Source organism: Wyeomyia smithii, chromosome 3, assembly GCF_029784165.1.
Source record: "Wyeomyia smithii strain HCP4-BCI-WySm-NY-G18 chromosome 3, ASM2978416v1, whole genome shotgun sequence".
NCBI classification, from domain to species: Eukaryota; Metazoa; Arthropoda; class Insecta; order Diptera; family Culicidae; genus Wyeomyia; species Wyeomyia smithii.
Window position 1 is genome coordinate 222,642,359 of NC_073696.1, and position 19,635 is coordinate 222,661,993.

At 36.6% G+C, this 19,635-nt stretch overlaps 2 protein-coding genes across 12 annotated transcripts in view; one reads left to right on the forward strand and one right to left on the reverse strand.

Moving 5' to 3' along the window:
• Positions 1-19,635, reverse strand: part of LOC129726695 (60S ribosomal protein L36) — a 548,226-nt gene that overhangs the window by 447,660 nt on the left and 80,931 nt on the right. The gene's annotated exons all lie outside the window — the stretch shown is intronic.
• LOC129726683 (uncharacterized) overlaps positions 1-19,635 on the forward strand; it is a 446,412-nt gene that overhangs the window by 279,969 nt on the left and 146,808 nt on the right. The window contains exon 2 of one of the 11 annotated variants that reach the window (XM_055683656.1): positions 10,061-10,440. The exons of the other annotated variants lie outside the window; for them this stretch is intronic. Coding sequence (XP_055539631.1) covers positions 10,354-10,440 — 87 coding nt within the window. The 5' untranslated portion in view covers positions 10,061-10,353. The remainder of the gene's footprint in view (positions 1-10,060; positions 10,441-19,635) is intronic. 11 annotated transcript variants of the gene reach the window in all.

The following is a 19,635-nucleotide window of genomic DNA, read 5'->3' on the forward strand; positions in this document are numbered from 1 at the left end:
TAGGATGAAGTTAAAAGGCGCTATGGAATTAAGTTCCAACTTTTTGCCACTGTGCACTGGTCGAAAAAGTAAGAAAAAATGGGGCTTAAAGCTCAAATTGAAAAAAAAAAGAAAGATAATAGCCATTTGTCCATTCCTGTGAATTCAGGTGCCTCAAGCCATTTCGAAAAGACTTCTAAAGCTTTCACCCACTATAACGCGAACGTTAACCGTGCGCCTCCTTTCATTGTTGAGTCGATGGAGATACCAATTAACCATTGCACAGCGTTCTAGGGAACTAGTTTCGATGAAACCCAGCAACTAACTTTCTTATCATTGCAGATAGAGTTAAACGTTGTTCTACAATGCTGCAGTCTCGTCAATTTTGAGCAACTTCGTAAAAGAAAGTTGTTCTGTCTTTCAAAGTAACCGATTTGTAGCTAAACTCAATGCTCAAGCTTGCAAAAAAATCAAAGATCATAGTTATTTAACCTTTCCTGTAAATTGTGTTGCCCCTGGCCATTTTAAAAACACGAAAAAGCTCCCAGCCACTCCAAAGCGAACGTTGACCGTGCGCCTCCTTTAACTGTTGCATCGATGGAGACGCCAAATAACCATTGCGCAGCGTTCTTGAGAACGAGTTAAGGGGGGAGGGGAATTTGGATCTAGAGCTCGATAGCAATATTCTAGAGAAAAACTTTCTGCTATAAAATTGTGCAATACTAAGGAGCGCATATTTTGCTGTAATCACGAAGTAGGGTGGCTAAAAGTTCCGATGAAATCGATGAAAACAATATTGTAGTCCCGACAATTCTGCGCAACTTCGAAAAAAAAACCTTTTTTTATCTTCCAAAATAACAGATGCGGCTCTCAATCTCAAACTGGGAAAAATAAAAGATTTGATCTATTGACCCTGCAAATTTTAGTGCCCCTAGCCATTTTAAAAACGCGTTGAAGCTCCCGCCCACTCTAACGCAAACGTTAACCGTGCGCCTACTTTCACTGTTGAATCGATGGAGACGCCAGCGTTCTAGGAAACGAGTTTAGGGGAAATTCGGATCTGGAGCTCGATAGCAATATTATAGAGAAGAACTTTCTTCTACAAAGTTGTTAAATAAGGTAAGGAACGAATTGAGCAGTGGCACCTCTTTTAATCAGTCAAAGAAAACAGGCCTCAAACTCTTAAATTTTGATCAATATTGACAATTTTAATGATAAGAACGAAAACTCTGATTACCAAGCTATCTTTCGAATACATATTTACATTCATCACAGAGAAATCTTCAAATAAACATCAAACGAGAAAAATAATCCAAAATTGCAGCCAATCAGTTGCTATCCGGGTGCTGAAAAAATCCTCTGCAAAACAGATGCAAACTTAAAACTTAAACTTAAAATAGGTTCGGAGTCGTTGGAACAGTGTCCCTGTTTGCTAACTAAGGTTTGCAATCAGAAAACGAGTGCTGACAGAGAAAATATTAGAGCAAATTGTTATACTTATGTTTGTATTTCACCTTACAGATTTTGAGTATTTCGTCTCAATACACAGGCGGCTTATCTCCCAGCTGGTCTGGAGGTACGATGGTGGCCTAACAAGCCAGTCGTCGTATGTTCGAATCCCGGCTTGGGAGAGACTGTTAGTATCAGTAGGATCGTAGCGTTAGCCCCGCAATTGTTCTGTGCACTTAACAGTCGGCTGCGAAGTCTGTGTATAGTAAAACAGGAGGACGAGTTCAAATTCGGAATGTAGCACGAAGACTTTGCTTTCTTACACAGACGACTTATTAGGCTGCTTAAAATATGTTCCCTGCCCTATGATAAGGCGTTATGTTCCTTAAAATTAGGCTGGCCCAAAATTTTCTATGAAATCAGATAACTTCCTTATCTTTTTAGATAGACTTACAGATTGTTTCACAATGTTAATGTTTCGTTTATTTTAGGCAACTTTATAGAATAAAATTTTTCTCTATCTTCAAAAATAATTGTTTTAGGTGAAAAAAACTTTTTTCTCGCTCTTTTTATTTAAATTTTACATTAAAACTGTTTTTGAACGTCTTTTTAAGAGAAATAATTTGCAATACTGACATCGAGAATTGTTTCGATATTACTCAAAGCCAGCCATGTCCAAAACACGCTCTGCGTATATATTTAAAACACGAAAAGGCGTGCGTAGCAATTGTCACTCAGTGTTGGTGTAAGACAGACGGCACGAAGGGCGAAACTTGAAACACCGAAGCCAGTGACAGTGTTATACGATCGGCACTGGTGCCTCAAGCTTCGACAAACACCGGAAACGAGGGTGTTGTTTTGGAAAAACCGCACCAGTGCAGCACGGCTCAGTGTTTATACCATGGCTGTTCAAAGCTATGATTGTTTTTCATAAAAAAATATGTCTTTTTTATTTATTTGTCGTTTCTTTTTAGGCAAACATAAAAAATATCTCTTGGTGTTCATTTAAAGAGTACACTTGACTCTATATGTGGAGAATTTCTGAAAAGTATGTTTTTTTATATTATAAACAATTACCTTTAATTTGATCCAAAAAGATTGAAAATCGATCAACTGGTTCAAAAGTTAGGAATTATTGAAAATAAAATACATTGAATAAAGCCGTTTTCTAAGGGATGAGGGGTAAACAATGTCATCCTTACTGATTTTATAACCGTTAAACCGATCGTCATCAATTTTGGTATGCAACAGCTATACTAGCTGATGTATTTTAACGACTATGAATTTCATCTATTTCATTAACGTGACAACGAGGGGACGCAATTTCGTTTTTTGAAAACTCAAAAACACCTGACTTGTTGCACAGTTTGTTCGACATCTGACCGCAACATGGCACCGGTGTGCATGTAGTTTTGCGTATTTTCAACCTTATTCATCTATTACGACCATTTAGAAAGTTGTCTTCAGCAAAGTTGTTTAGAGGGTCAAGAGATTTTATTTAGTACACAGTTTGTTTTTCAAATTTGGCTGCAACACGGCGCTTGTGAGCGTGTAGCTTTTGAATTTTGAACATTACTTATCTGTATGTCTTTGGGAAACTTGTTTCCTAGGTTTCTAGGAGAATGGAATCGTAGTATAGGTAAATCAGAATCAAAATACGAAGAACTGCGTGCACACTAGCAGCATATAGTGGTGGAATTCCGTACTTGACTTTTGACTTTTGAACAACTTTGCTGAATACCTCATCTTTCTGGACAGTACTAGTCACGGGATGGTCAAAATGTGAAGAATTGCGTTCACACTAATGCCACGTAGCAATAGAATTCTACACTGAACTGTTTATCAACCAGGAGCTCTTGACCTTCTTGAACAAATTTGCTGAAGACTGCTGAGTATAATCATCTAGGTCGTCGGAAACACAAGATATCTAGTTATTTCAGGTGACGCTAAGCTTTTTTTGAAAACATGGACATTTCTAATCTAGGAAAATTGTACATGGCTAATTCGTTCTTACTCCAGTTTGGGTGTAACTATTAGTGGTTCGGGTTCCGGAAAACTTAAAAATGTGTCCAAAGGAGTTTCATCTTCATCGATAAGATGATTGTTTGGAACCACACATATTCGCTTGCAAAATTTTGTAATTGTGGTAGAAGCCGGTAAAAGTTCTTGATTTATCCAAGCATTAGCCTCGGTAATGCTACGGAGTCGTTATATTTTTCAAGCATCTAGGAATTTTCAATCCTTCAATAAGCAATGATGGCGGTTTCTGAGTCCCAAATACGTTCGAACATAACATGAAGCTATTAGATTTTTATCAATTTCAATCCCAAAAGCGGTTTTGTCACCAGTATGAGGTTATGTTTTGGGGAGTCATTTAAAAAAACAACCTAGACGCAAAAATTGAAGTCTTGTACAATCATTGTGTCTTCCCGATTCGCACAAATGTTGCAGAGAAATCGCACAATAAATGTGTGAAACGCATAACGCAACAGTTGTACTGCAAACACATTGAAATGGAATGAAATCAGAATATGTATCATATACCGCTGACACTTTATTTCTCACGTCGAGTGTATTAGTGATTGCTACTCATGGAGCAGTACAAGCAGCAAACAACAACTTGTGAAATCACTAGATTTAAATAGCCATAATACTCGATCGATTTATCTCGATGGATTTTGTCATTGAAAAGTACCATTGAATGATTTGCAAAAAAAAAAAAACGAAACAAAATTCTATTCACAACATTTTGTAATCAACGCTAGCTTCACCGCAAAACTAGCAAAACCATCCATTCCACAAAGCCACAAACGCGTTGCCGATTTTTAAAGGCAACACTTGTAAATTGTGACTAATTATTATTTGTCATCCTGTGCACGCGCTTTTTTTTTTTCAAGCGACGGAGAAGTTTCTATCTCGCTCGTATGATTTCCATGTACGTGCGACGAGACTAGACACATCACATACAATTTGCAGGTTGCTCTTTGTCTTCTCTTTTGGTTCGGATTGCGACGCGCAAGGCGATGTCACGTCGCTTTACGAAATGAGCGAGACACCAGTGCAGTACATACTTGATACCAGTGCACAGTGGTCCAGATCGTCGATTTAGCGATATTTAATTTTTTGGGCAAAAACAGCTGTTGTTAGGTTTATAGAGTATTTGCAAAATATTTTGTGTTTGAAAAGGCGCTTCTGTTAAGAAAATGAAAATTAGGGTGGCTCCATTTTTAGCAAAAATAGCAAATTTAACTTTTTTGCTGACAAAGATACGGTTCTTTTTAGTTCAGAGTAGTTGTTGATCCATTTATTCTAAACAACTTTGCCGAAGAAAGCTAGTCTCTATCTTGCATACTTTTCACGGTATGATGAATTTAATATAGCAAGTTAGGGTGTCGCTGAAAAATCTAGTTTTTTCGATTTAACTTTTTTATTTTTGATTCTATCAAAACTTAGTCTTCAAACAGTTTTAGGTCTTTTTGAGGTGCATATTTTCTCTGAATACTTGAAAGCGCTCTCTCGTTCACTAGAAAAGTTATTAGGTTTTTCCCTTTCAAAATACGCCCTTTTCAAATGTTTGAATCTGGTTAAATAGCAAACACAAACTAAAACTATTGATTGCGTTTGAAAGGTCGAACTTTTCTGTATATGATATCTAAAATCTGGAGGGTGGATATTTTTCTATCTCAAATAAATCCAATTTGAACTTTGCGGTTTTGTTTGGATTTCTCGATACATGTCACATGCATGCTACTATTTTTTAATTTGTTTTTTGTATTTGATCGGTCTATATCACTGAACCCAAACGTAAGATCATAAAAAATTGGTTTTTTCAAACAACATTCTACATGTGTTTTAGCATCAAGTGCATTACTTCAGCACTAAAAGTATTGCATTATATGCAAGCTTTAACTCTGTTACGTTTACCAAAAAGGTTTTTTAACACGAAACGCCCAAATGACAACCCAGGAAATTAGCAAAATCAGCTCGGAAAATTAAAAAACTACATCTACTTCTATCGACAGCACTTAAGTTATATCGAAAATGGCTTCATACATAAAGGAGACAAAAGTAGGGAATTATTTAACTGAAATAAATTCACAAGCTTTTTATGTACGTAATCGTTAAGGAAGAACATTGAAAAGCGATCGTGACGTTGACGATCCTAAAAAATACAAATTTAGGATGTCAACCTCGCACGCCTACATTCGCTTCATGCAACTCCTGGCGAAAGTAAGCTATCGTTTAACTATGGCTAAATTATTGTGGTGAGTAGCGAGAACCTGGTTACTAAAGCACGAGAAATCGCCATTCGGAATGCGTTGAAAGCGAATTTGTGAGCTTCTATATGATGGTGAGAATAACAGAATTTAGCTCGCAGATTTGTCAACATATATGAATTAGTATCATAGATCACATGCCTCAATGAAGAAATATTTAAGAGTTTTTACGTAATCCTAACGTTAATCAACAATAAAATGGGAGTATGAAACATATACTGAGGAAATCGAACATACGGCTATGATGATGAACATATTTTTTTCTAAGTCTCTGTGGACCTGTTAGATCTCGTTCTTTTTCACATTCTCGTAAAATTACATAGGTACGCTTCTATAAAAGAGAGAGAGAGAGAGATAAAACTTCCCAGATGGTCTCGAGGTACGATGCTGGCCTAACAAACCAGTCGTCATAGGTTCGAGTCTCGTCTCAGGAGAGACTGTTAGTGTCAGTAGGATCGTAGCACGAAACAAATTTAAATTCAAACCGTTTACGCCAGAAGAAATCAGAAAAATATATTGTTCAGTGTTGCAAACTTCTATAGAAACGGCTCTCATGAGTGTTTTATGACTAAAACACCTTATTTATTATGATCTTACGTTTGGGTTCAGTGATATAGACCGATCAAATACAAAAAAATAAAAAATAGTAGCATGCATGTGACATGTATCGAGAAATCCAAACAAAACCGCAAAGTTCAAATTGGATTTATTTGAGATAGAAAAATATCCACCCTATAGATTTCAGATATTATATACAGAAAAGTACGACCTTTCAAACGCAATCAATAGTTTTAGTTTGTGTTTGCTATTTAACTATTTTAACTATTTAACTCGATAGTTGACCACCATTGAAATCCATACATTCTTCTGGTAATGTGCTTGTCAATTTCCCCATTCATTTGTGAAGAAAGAAAAAATTCCCCATTCCACGGTATTCAGAGAAAATATGCACCTCAAAAAGACCTAAAAACTGTTTGAAGACTAAGTTTTGATAAATATTTTGCAAATACTCTACAAACCTAACAGCAGCTGTTTTTGCACAAAAAACTAAATACCGCTAAATCGACGATCTGGACCACTGTGCAGTGTTGTTAAGGTTCCGCCACACGGACACGGTAAATGAATATATTGTGAATTTGCATGCATATTTATATTCGAAGCTTTAAGTTTATATCAATTAATGTACAAATTTACATGTCTTAAAACGATTCTGTATTGTACAATATTTACGGTGTGAAATTGTATATGTTTTTCACATTATGTGCTAGAAATCGTTATGTGCTTTCATTTGTATTAGTTGTAAATTTCATTTTTTGGTACTGTGTAGCATATGTCTCGTTCTCAAGCAGAAAGAAGGAGAAAGGTTCTGCTTTTCGCTCGCTTTGCAATTGCGTTATGCCCAATAGACTGGGACACGGTTATGGGGGAAAAAAGCGATGGTGTTATTTTTTCGCTCCCATGCACTTTTCGTGTTCCTTATGGATCCTATAACAACTGTGTAACTATTCAGATCGATCGGTGAAACGTCCGATTTGCGCCCGATTTTTAAAGTTTTCATACGATTTTATATGGGAAAATTCACTTTTTCAAAACTTATTCTCTATAAATTCCCAGTTGGGTCCTAAAAATATATCGATACATGATATTTGAAGGAAATTTCCCTGGAAAAAGCTCTTCTGAAGACCGTAAGGCGCTACGATGCTTGTAGAAACAGCTATTCACCCCAAACTGATTGAATGTCTGACGGACGGCTCACCATTGAATTTTACTAGCAATACTGCTGCAGCATGCTGCTGTTGCAAATTCAACCATGTGATGAGAAATGATATCGCTTAAATTTATCTTGGAGGCTTCCCCGAAGATACTATGAGCAAAAATCACACTTTGAAAATTAATTTCACGCGAAATTATTTCTCATACTTAAGCAAGTCTGCAATAGCAGCATGCTGTAGCAGTGTTGCTGGAAAATTTCAATTGTGAGCCATCCGTCAGACATTCAATCAGTTTGGGGTGAATAGCTGTTTCTACAAGTATCGTAGCGCCTTACGGTCTTCAGAAGAGTTTTTTCCAGGAAAATTTCCTACAAATATCATGTTTCGATATATTTTTAAGACCCTACTGGGAATTTATAGAGAATAAGTTTTGAAAAAGTGAATTTTCCCATATAAAATCGTATGGAAAATTTAAAAATCGGGCGTAAATCGGGCGTTCCACCGATCGATCTAAAAAGTTACACAGTTGTTATGGGACCCATAAGGTACACGAAAAGTGCATGGGAGCTAACATTTATTTTTTGTCCCACCCTAATTCCCAACACGCAATCATTGTACTGGTTTCAAATCACAGCAACAATTGTGCTAAAAACGAACAATTTTGTACTGGTTTTACACCATCCAACTTTTGCGTGTAGAATCGTCACAATTGTAAATTTTATCGGCAATCAAGTCATGACTCATCAGGCAATTAAAGAATTCTTTCTTAACCCTAGAAATATAGTTGGCGTCAATTTGACTCCTCGAATCTTGATTTGAAAAAAAAAAAATGAGTTCTGGAAATTGTTATGTATCGATGAGTTAACACCATAATGATCCTTCATTATTAAATTTTACACAAAAACTGGCATTTTAAATGATCTAAAACTCATGCATCAATTTAACCCCAGGATAAGATTATCTTTCAAAGGTTAAAAATGGCGATTGCCTGAAAATTTTCAGTCAATCTTTCAGTGGTAGATAGCACCGCTAGGTGAATTAATTCGTGTTTTTATAATTTAAATAATCTCAGAAAAGTGATAAAACCGAAACGGTTTCTGTGATAAATTCGAGAGAGATAGAAACGAAACATGAAGAAAAACTACCCGTAATAAAATCGACACGTCACTGTATGACCAAATACTAACCTATATGGGTATTTCTGAAACCGGGATGATGCCTAAAGGTCTAGAATCAATCACAGATGCAATGATGCAAATCCTGGGTGGCAACTTCCGGTTGCTGGAAAACACTTAAATATGGTCAAAATACCACCTAATATGTGTATTTTTTTGGAACCGGAATGAGATGCAGAAATCGACCCTAGATGCCATATTCAATCCTTTTTGGGCTACCGCATGATTTCCAGAGAGTTATTTTATCAGTGCTGGATAAAATTTATTCACATTGAACGTATTTATATTAGTAGAGTAGGCACAGTATGTAATTTTAGGAGGATGTGAAAAATGAACAATGACAGAAGGTGTGACTTGAACTTAGAAAAACAAATTCTCATCCAGACGGGACTGGAACCCGCAATCTCCGATGTCTCCGTCATGATGTTCAAATTTTTTTATATAGTTTTGGAGTATACATTTTTTTTTTTTTTGAAAAGACAGTGTTATTATTTACAACTTTGCCGAAGTTACAATACCGATCAAACAAATCTTTCTTGGCTCCAAAAATATTTTTATCAGTAATAAGCACTCTGCTCAGGATAACCCTTCTAAAGTTAGATTTCTCGTTAGCACAAAGAACTATGTGCTCATATATGAATCGAATTTACTGAGACGAGTGCCTATTCATGATACGAAAATATTTCCAAGGTTTTTAAGGCAGTGCAATAATATATTTTACTTCTTGTTGAGTTTCGTCAAGTTTAATTAACAGTTTTATGTTCAAAACGATAAGTTCATGTCGCGGCTGAATATAGGTTATCCCTGATAAATACTTTAAACTTTGATAAATATTTAATCTAGACTCACTTTGCTCAAAGTTCTTACTTAACGTGCCTCACAGTCTTGGCATAAATAACAACACAGACCAAGTACGACGATCCGACCGATACTAGAAATAAGGTCAGGTTGAACTTCCAATACATGCTCAGCTCATTAGTGCCAAGTACCTGTTCGTAAAGCCGCACTTAAAGTTCATCGAATTAATGACCCTCTTCCGGCACAGCATAAATCTAATCGCATAGTTTGTAGACTTCCTATCCACTGCACCACGTGTAGCTTTGTCAAGAGCGGATAGAATAAGTTTTCCATCAAATCCAGCACCAAAAACTTTCTTATTTCTGTGTATCACATCGAGTTTCGATTTCGATTCTTTATCTTTTATCTATTTTTTTTTTCTTTTCTTGACAGTAAAATAAAGTTTCCGTTTCACTCGCTAACGCTATCATTCGAACTTGTGTCCAATGCATTGAGGGTATACCTTGCACGCCTTGAATGTCAACCATTTCTTTCATTAATTCCACAATTTCCTTTTCTAATACCATCAGGATTATAGCGACCCTCGCCGTCTGCTTGTGCTTTCGTTCAGTTCTTCAACGCATGTACATAAACACTTTACACTATCTCCTTTATTCTTTTCTACTCGTAGGTGAATGCTCGCATCCTCGTACTACTACTACTTCTACTACCACTGCTACTGCCAAACCGCGCTTCTTCTAACGCCTATATCTAGTACGCTTCTGTCTCTCTCCTAATTCTTCGCATTTCAAAACAAACAAAAAATTGCGACACTTTCGAAAAGATTCCTAATCTAATCAAGTCGAAAGTTTCCGCACAACTTTTGTCCCCCGGCCAGCTCCGGGGGCGGAGGGTGACAGCGACAGGAAAACAAGCAACTAATTCACTTTGGGACTGAAACCAGGAGAAAACGGGCGCCGTGCAATGGAAGTTGGTCGAAAGATAAAGTTTCTCCTTCCGGCGCCCAACCGGGAAAGCAGCCTTGGTGGTAACGGAGGCTACGACGGCAAGGTACTATTTCTACAACACCCTGCCATCATTTCCCAGTGTGTGTCTGTAGTTTCCGGCTAATTCTAATCGTTATCCCTGTAAACCTCCACGAACGTCTCTCCTAGCTATCTGGTACCACGTCCACGTCAGCTTCCTCCATCCTACCACCGAAACCGAATCGCACCGTAACTGTCTGTACCATCCGATGTGAACGTCTTTTGTAGTGTGATTGGTTCCGTGAAGTAGCCCCCAAAATAGTTTTGTTGTCGGTATGAACGTTTCTGTTACACGTGACCACCCCTCGCCACTTGCTGTGCATTCCTGTAGCGAAATAATTCTCTAAACTGTGTCTTAATTCGAAATTGAACTTTGTCCGTGGAAGTGACACTAGAATTCTTGTTTAAACGAATTACTACTGTACATACATGTATATAAATATATCGATATAGCTGTCGTGCAAGCGTCTCTCCGAGAACCTTCTAGGAAATTGTGATGGAAACCAACGCAGGTGTCGTCCCTTTGTCGATTTGTGTAAGTTAATAATAACAGGGCACAGAAGAACGAGTGGCTGACAACCAACCGGAAAACCAATCATGACGTATAAGATATATAAGAACACTTATTTCTGTTTATTGATTATGGGCTACAAATCGAGGCAGGGAGGATTCTACTTTGAATGGGACTCGGCCCTTGATCAGTATGTCAATCAGAATAATTGTGGGTTGTTTTTCTAGTAATGACTATGATATGACTTCCTTTAATGAGTACTTGATTTGTAACGTAAATGATTTTTGGTTCCTATTTTCATTGGAAATACCACCTTTTCACCGTTTTTTGAATTTTCTTCATAAACAATATTCACCACAGAAATATGAAACCCTTTTAATTATTTTTTAAACCTTAGTTACGTCTGGAAATAGGACTATGCGTGTAACTTTTTTTGAGTACATGTAATATTTCTTGAAATCAAAAAATCATAGTCGAATATGTTGTAACAAATCCCAGAAAAAAGGGTAGTTTAATAAGCGGAGTTATTGTTTGATTTCATTTTCCTCGAAAGATTTTTTTTTAATTTGTAGTTCGATATGACTGAATTTAAAATAGCTCAAACGGATGCACGGATGCTTACAAAAGATTCATTGCCGCGAAGTTAACGCATAATTAGTAAACCACTATTTATTTCCGGAAATGACATAACGCAAAGAAACAGAAAATTGTTGGCTAGCGTCATTGTGAAATCTGCTATTTCTGATTTCTGAAAAATACATACCTACCTGTAAAGATGTAACATTTCCTTATGTTGTATTACACGTGTCGAGGTTTCTATAAATCACCGTAAATTACAATATATGCCTTCAAGACATTCAAAATAGTCTTTTATCTGGTCTCTGCTGCTTTCCAAAGAACAATTTTCTAAATTCGAATTATACTGCTACCGGGATATCCCAGTAAAACATAAACGATATATAAAAATCATTGTATTACCGGATAAATTCCCATTGATGTGCACTGATATAATGTTAAACCCAAGGAGAAAAAACTTCTCCCCTTTTGCGGCATTTTGTTTCCAATCGTGTTGGCCCAAATTCAATGACAGGAGCCACGTAAAAAAAAAACAAAATTGTGGATCCAGCAGCACTAGGATAATAACCGATCTAAACGGAGCGCTGCGCTGGGATATCCACAGCCCGAATCGATTCAATTTGAGCTCGGGCCACTGGCACTCCGCAGTTGGGATGTTGCTGAGGCTGTAAAGTGCACACGGTTGATTGTTTGCCGAACCCTTTCGGTACGGAGTAGGCGTCCGGTACAGGAAATTTAACGTTTATGGCTTAAGGCCGGCTCATGTTGGATTTCAGCTGTCGCTGGATGATTCCTTTCCAAGGATGGCTGATAGAGGGATGAAATCGGACAGTGGGTAATCATTTTGAAACGAACGTTGTTTCTTTGTGTCTAATATCGAGCTGCACTGCAGTTACAGTGAACATATTTTTTTGAGTGATCACGGGCTGTATTTTCATTGTGGCCAACCTGCTGTTCTCAGCTTCCAGTGTGCGGTGATTTAAAGTAGATTGCCTCGTAAAATTGCGGATATAATTTCCGTCTATTTGATTTCAATCTTTGTCGGACAATTTGTTCTGATGTGTTGCCAAAAGTGTGATTGTCAATATACTTGGCTGATCGAGGATTTAAGAGGCTTGCTAACATGCCACTGAGGCACTTTTTTCAGAACACGGACAGGAGTCGTGATTGAAAAAAAAATAAATTGAGTGTGTTTACTACATTTCAATAAAAACATAAATGAGCGAATAAATCAATGACGGCATGGTTTTTCATTTCCTACATACAGCATCAAAATTACCCTGATTGATGGTTAATGTTTTGTATAAAAGGAGAGTTTATAGAAAATAAATTATTTCAAAGAATGTTCGACAGTGTCCAGAAATACTTTCGTAATTTTGTTGAAACTGGTTTGCACTGGAGAAATACTTTTTATATTTATTGTTTAATATAAAATATGAAACACGGCTCGAAGTAACAGCACACTTCAAAATTACCAGTATTTTGTATGGTATGAACAATTAAGAGAAAAAGTGGTAAACTACTAAAATTATTGATTGTACAACTTTTGATTCAAAAAGTTTTTAATAGTTTTTCTTGTTAATAAATTTCGCGCGATCGTATTAGAGTTTCAGAATTAAAGTTCATAATTATGGAGTATTCTAGTCTAATTCAATGTTCATGAATAGTCTTCTTGTTTCAGTTGATAATTTCGCAGATTTGAGCTTAAACCAAATTGTAAAAAATCATCCATCTGATTTCGTTTCCCCAATATTCTGTAAAATTGTCCACACTGGAACTGAGTATTCTATACTCTGTGTAAAATTGGTCGCCGGATTTATCACTTCTACGTTTCCTTACGGTCAAACTCATTTAAGTCTCTGAAAAGTTTTCTTTGCTCGGGCACCAAAACTCACAGGAATGGTGAAAGAACTATAATTTTTTAATCTTTGTATACCAGTTTAACAGCTCAAAAACTTTTGAGCCAATAGTGATTTCACTCATTTTCGTTGAAACAATTGAACAGCAAATAAACTCAATAGGGGAACTGCTCCATTATTCATCTCATTAAGCAAATATTCATGAAGAATGCACGGATTAAACACCAAATTTTCACGAAATCATTGAACAAATAAACAAAATACGCTTACGTGCTCCTATGGAATCGTTCAGCATTCTATATTTAGTAAACTTAGCTAGATTTATCCTGAATTTTGAAAAACAAAACATGTTTCACAACGCTTCCATATCCATCTAAAAACTTAAATCACTCACTCATTATTGATCTCACGACGCTCCCATATTCATCACACTGTTAATTATTAATGAATCACATTATCATGAATGAACGTAGCCGCAGCCCGTCGTAGTAGGTTACCTAGATATCCGCTGTAATTGTTTACGTGCAAAATTGGTAACATAGGTAACCACTGCAGTGGTGTCGATTTAGGTCAATTTTGTCGGAATAATTTAACATTTTCAGTGTGATTTTTTTTGTATTAACAGAAACTGATTTGTCAACTTTTGATTTTCTTCAACGCAGTGAAAACAGATGAAAATACATACAGTTGAAATTTAGGAATTGTAGAAATCCATCTCATATATTTCTGATAATTCATGCTTGTTTGTCTAAATTTGAGGTGAACATTTCAAAGATTAATATACAGTGAGTGGTTTTGTTTAGTGATTAAAATAAAAAGCGGTCCTCTAGTGATGAAAAAACTTTGGTTGGCTGCTGAACGAGTCCCGTTGTAGCCGTACAGAACAATGCTCGGATTTTGTTTTCTGAGGTAGGTGATTGAATTAAATGAGATGACCGACTTGGATATCAAATTTAGAGCTTTTAAGTGGGTTTTTGAGGATTCTTCTTTATGATAAATCTAAAGTGAACTAAGAAGAATCCATTCCATAGATTAGCAGAGTGGTTTAGTTAGCAAATGTGCGTTTTTTTCATGTTTTCAATAATTTTTTATTCAGTACACCCTAGGGATTATCGAAAAAATGCCCACGGACCATTATTTCATCTTTACGGACAGTCTCAGTTCCATTGAGGCTCTCCGATCGATGAAAGATGTTAAGCACTCTCCGTATTTCCTGGGGAAAATACGGGAACATCTGAGTGCTTTATCCGAAAAATCTACTCAGATTACCTTAGCGTGGGTCCCTTCTCACTGCTCGATACCGGGTAATGAGAAAGCGGACTCTTTGGCTAAGGTGGGCGCAACAAACGGTGATATTTATGAAAGACCAATTGCCTTTAATGAATTTTTCGCACTTGTACGTCAGAATACGATCATCAGTTGGCAAAATGCTTGGACCAGAGGGGAATTGGGAAGGTGGTTACATTCCATAATCCCCAGAGTATCGACGAACCCGTGGTTCAAGGGGTTGGATGTAGGTCGGGATTTCATTTGCGTGATGTCCCGGCTTATGTCCAATCACTATAGATTTGACGCGCTCCTCCGTCGTGTTGGGCTCGGGGAAAGTGGTATCTGTGCCTGTGGTGAAGGTTATCACGACATAGAGCATGTGGTTTGGTCATGCCCTGTACACCGTGACGCCAGGTCTAAATTAATAGCTTCCCTGCAGGCCGAGGGTAGACAGCCGGCTGTTCCTGTTCGTGATGTCTTGGCGAGCCGTGACCTATCCTACATGTCCCTTATATACGTTTTCCTGAAATCCATCCACGCCCCAGTCTAGTCCCGTTCCCCTCCGTCTACACCCAACAAAACGACAAGAACACGTTTGAACCTTAAGCACAAAACCAGCAACCAGACCCCGCACAACAGAACCAGGACCCAAGGACTACGAGCCTCTGTCCCAACTCACGACATCGTGGCTCAGCAGAACGAATCCATACATGCCATTCGACGATTATCAGACGACCATTGAACAACAAAACACTGATTGGAAATCCCATGCTAGTTTTAAGTTAGACTTAATTTCAGCTCGTAGTCGGCAGCGAGGATAAAAAATTTGCTTTAGTTTTTAAGTCATCAGATATAATTGGCGCCGTTAAACATTAAATTGTATTTGTGCCGTGTCAAATAAATGTTATGTGAAGAAAAAAAAAAAAAAAATAATTTTTTATTTTTTTTTTTAAGGGGGGATTTGTTAGTAGCTTAAGTATTTATGATAAATGTTAGTAAATAATGAGTATGTGTGCCCAATCACAAATGGTGACTTCTCAACACTGTTAGAAATTTGTAATTTTAATTGTAAGGATTTGTTTGCTTTCGCAATTAGGACTTATCATTCGTAGGGATTTAAACCTACTTGTCAGAAAAGGGGAAGTAAACTTACAACTAACTTAATTGCTAACTTATTGGCTATAAAGAGAGCTTATCGTAGCAATTGAGGACTGCAACGATTTTTGTCGAAAATTGTTAATAATTTTATTTGACATAGCTTCTAATGGTTCAACACCAGTAAGTCTATGTAATTCGAGTGTACCAAACCAAGGAGGACGCTTCAAAATCATTTTCTGAATTTTATTCTGAATCCTTTGGAGCTCTTTCTTCCTTGTTGAACAGCAACTTGACCAGATCGGTACAGCATAAAGCATTGCTGGTCTAAAAATTTGTTTGTAAATCAAAAGTTTGTTCTTTAAACAAAGTTTAGAATTCCTGTTAATGAGAGGATATAAACATCTCGTATATTTGATGCACTTGGCTTGTATACTCTCAATGTGCTCTTTGAAAATAAGTTTTTTATCATAAATTAGTCACAAGTACTTAACCTTGTCGGACCAACTTAAAATAACCCCATTCATCTTGACAACGTGATTATTGTTTGGCTTGAGGAAAGAAGCCCTAGGCTTATGCGGAAAAATTATCATTTGAGTTTTAGAAGCATTGGGAGAGATTTTCCACTTTTGCAAGTAGGAAGAAAAAATATCTAAGCTTTTCTGCAATCGACTGCATATGACACGAAGATTTTTTCCCTTTACGAAAATGCTTGTGTCATCGCAGAACAATGACTTTGTGCATCCTGGAAGCAAATCAGGAAGATCTGAAGTGAATATGTTGTACAGGACTGGACCCAAGACTGAACCTTGAGGTACACCTGCTCTGACAGGAAATCTATCAGATTTTGAATTCTGATAGACAACCTGCAGAGTTCGATCAGAAAGATAATTTTTTTAAATTTTGATGAGGAAAATTGGAAAATTAAAAGTTTGCAATTTCGCAATCAAACCTTTATGCCAAACACTGTCGAATGCTTTTTCTATGTCTAAAAGAGCAGCTCCAATGGAATAACCTTCAGATTTGTTAGCTCGTATCATATTAGTAACTCTGAGCAATTGATGAGTTGTGGAGTGCCCATGGCGAAATCCAAACTGTTCATTTGCAAAAATTGAATTTTCGTTGATGTGTGACATCATTCTGTTAAGAATAATCCTCTCAAACAGTTTACTCATTGAAGAAAGCAAACTGATTGGTCGATAACTTGAAACTTCAGCTGGGTTCTTATCCGGTTTTAAAATGGGAGTAATTTTTGCATTTTTCCATAATTTGGGAAAATATGCAATTTTGAAGCAGCAATTGAAAATTTTCACTAAAAATTACATTGTGCTCTCAGGGAGATGTTTGACTAGTATATTAAAGATTCCATCGTCACCAGGTGCTTTCATATTTTTGAAATTTTTAATAATTGATTTAATCTCATTCAAGTTAGTTTCAATTATTTCTGCAGGTAAAAAATTCTGGGGAGAAATTAAATCAAATTGACGTGTGACTTCATTTTCAATTGGACTCACAAAATTCAAATTTGAGTTATGAACACTCTCAAACTGCTGAGCAAGTCTTTGAGCCTTTTGTTCATTGGATACAAGAAAACGTTCACCATCTTTTAAAACTGGAATAGGCTTTGAAGGTTTCTTAAGAATCTTCAACAGCTTCCAAAATGGTTTTAAGTATGGTTTCAATTTTTCAACTTTAGTCTCAAAATTTTGATTTCTCAGAAGAGTAAATCTATGCTTAATCTCTTTCTGTAAATCTTTATAAATAGTTTTAAAAACAGGGTCACGAGAACGTTGATATTGATGTCTGCGGACATTTTTCAAACGAATTAGAAGTTGAAGATTTTCGTCAATTATTGGTAAATCAAATTTCACTTGAGCCTTTGGAACAGAATAATTCCTGGCATCAACAATTGCACATTTTAATGCTTCCAAAGCGGAATCAATATTCACTTCGTTTTGCAAATCAAGCTCATTATTGAAATTTCTCTCAATATGAGTTTTGTATCTTTCCCAAATAGCCTTGTTATATTTAAAAACAGAGCTCATAGGGTTTAAAACTGATTCATGTGATAAATAAAAAGTTATTGGAAGATGGTCTTGTTTTCAATTATATTTCCATGTTGTATGAGATGAATATATGGGCTGTGATGAAAAATGGAGCAGTTCCCCTATATCACCTGAGTTCATTAAACTACACTGGTCGATAAAAGTGAAAATAATTTTGCCCTACAACTCAAACTCTGAAAATATAAAAGATTCTAATTTTTTAACCTTTTTTATGAATTTTGTTGACCCTAGAGAGGTCGGAAGTGCGTCAAAAGGCCACAGAGTAATTGATCATCGGTTTGTACTCTTGCTTATAGAAAAACTTCTGAAGTATCTGAAGACTATACTGCTGACTTGGCTGGGAGCACCATAATTCACAAGAACGGTAAAAACGCTATAATCTTTACGGTAAACCCGGCGATCAATCACTCTACGTTTTTTTGACACCCCAGAATTCACAAAAATCTATAATCTTCCATATTTTCCCAGTTTAAGCTCTTGGGTAAAACCTGTTTTGACCAGTGCTATTAGCGGAATGAAAAATGGTACACTCTAATGTCGAAATGAAAATTTGGTATAAAACTCAACCTTCACTCCAGAGCTTTCCAAAACAATCATCCATTTTTTAGCCTTCTAAACATACAATCACAAATGTACAGCCCCGATTTTTGAAATCTAATCACCGATCGCATTAACTAACTGGGTCATTCCAACTCATGTGTGCAAAAATAGTACAAACGTGTCAATGACCTTCTTAGATTTAATTAAAAGTTTTGGGGAAGCCTAACTTCAGTGATGATTGGACCACATTGCGCTCCGTGACATAAAAGAGTCGCGTCTCGCCAAAAACCCTCATCCAGCAAGAAACAAATTTTAAGGAATATTTTTAGCAGAGCAAGTTCTATGGTTTGTGCAATATTTCTTTGTATATTTTTACGTCTATTATTTTTATATTTATTAATTCATTATTATATCTCTTCGTGTTTAAAAAAATTAAAACATCAGAATTAAACATAAATTTAGAGCGACAGTGTTGCCAGATATGATTTTTTAATTTGAAATACCACATAGCGTATTCTTGCAAATGTTCATATTTTATTGCAAACTTGACAATTTCATCGTGTTTTTGAGAAAAGTGACCGTCCTTTCTAAGCTTTACACTTAGGACTTTTTCTTTTTTTTACTTTAGTCGAAAGTGTTCGGAGCTGCTTGAAATAAAAGGTTTTGAGGCCTAGAATCATTTCTTATATATCACGGGTCAGCGATGTAGCAAAGGATGGAGGGTGGGGTTCTTTCAACGCTTTAGAACGGTCGATATAAACAAAATGGTTCAATTTCGGCGTTTTGCGTTTCTGTTTATTAGAGTGCAAAGATTTTAACCTCTGAACCTTCGATTTTGATTCGGAAGCTGCGTCTTCGTGATGCGAATTTTGAGGTCAATCAGACCTCGAGATATGGAGCCTCCAAACGGTCAAATTGTTAAAATCGAGTTTTTCGTGAAACCAAGTGCCTCAGAAATGCACGAAAGTTCAAGATGTGGTGTGGTCCCAAAAAAAATGTTTCCTTAAAAACTCGATTTTCTGGCAGAATTTCTAGGTTAAATCTCTGTCCTTTTCTAGCTTTTTAATTCTTGTATTTGAGCCTGTCACCTATAGTTACCACAAACGGAAACCTTTGTCGCTACTTTTTTTTCAGTTATCTACTTATTTCACAGTCACGCGGCCGTCTTTGTTTCTCTCACGGGCAGCAAGGTGTCTAATATCAGCACTCTATTCCAACAAAAGAATGTCGGGAAAATATACTTTTTAAGACTATGCAACGACAGTTTGCATCAAAAAGGGGTCGTCCACATTCCACGTGGACAA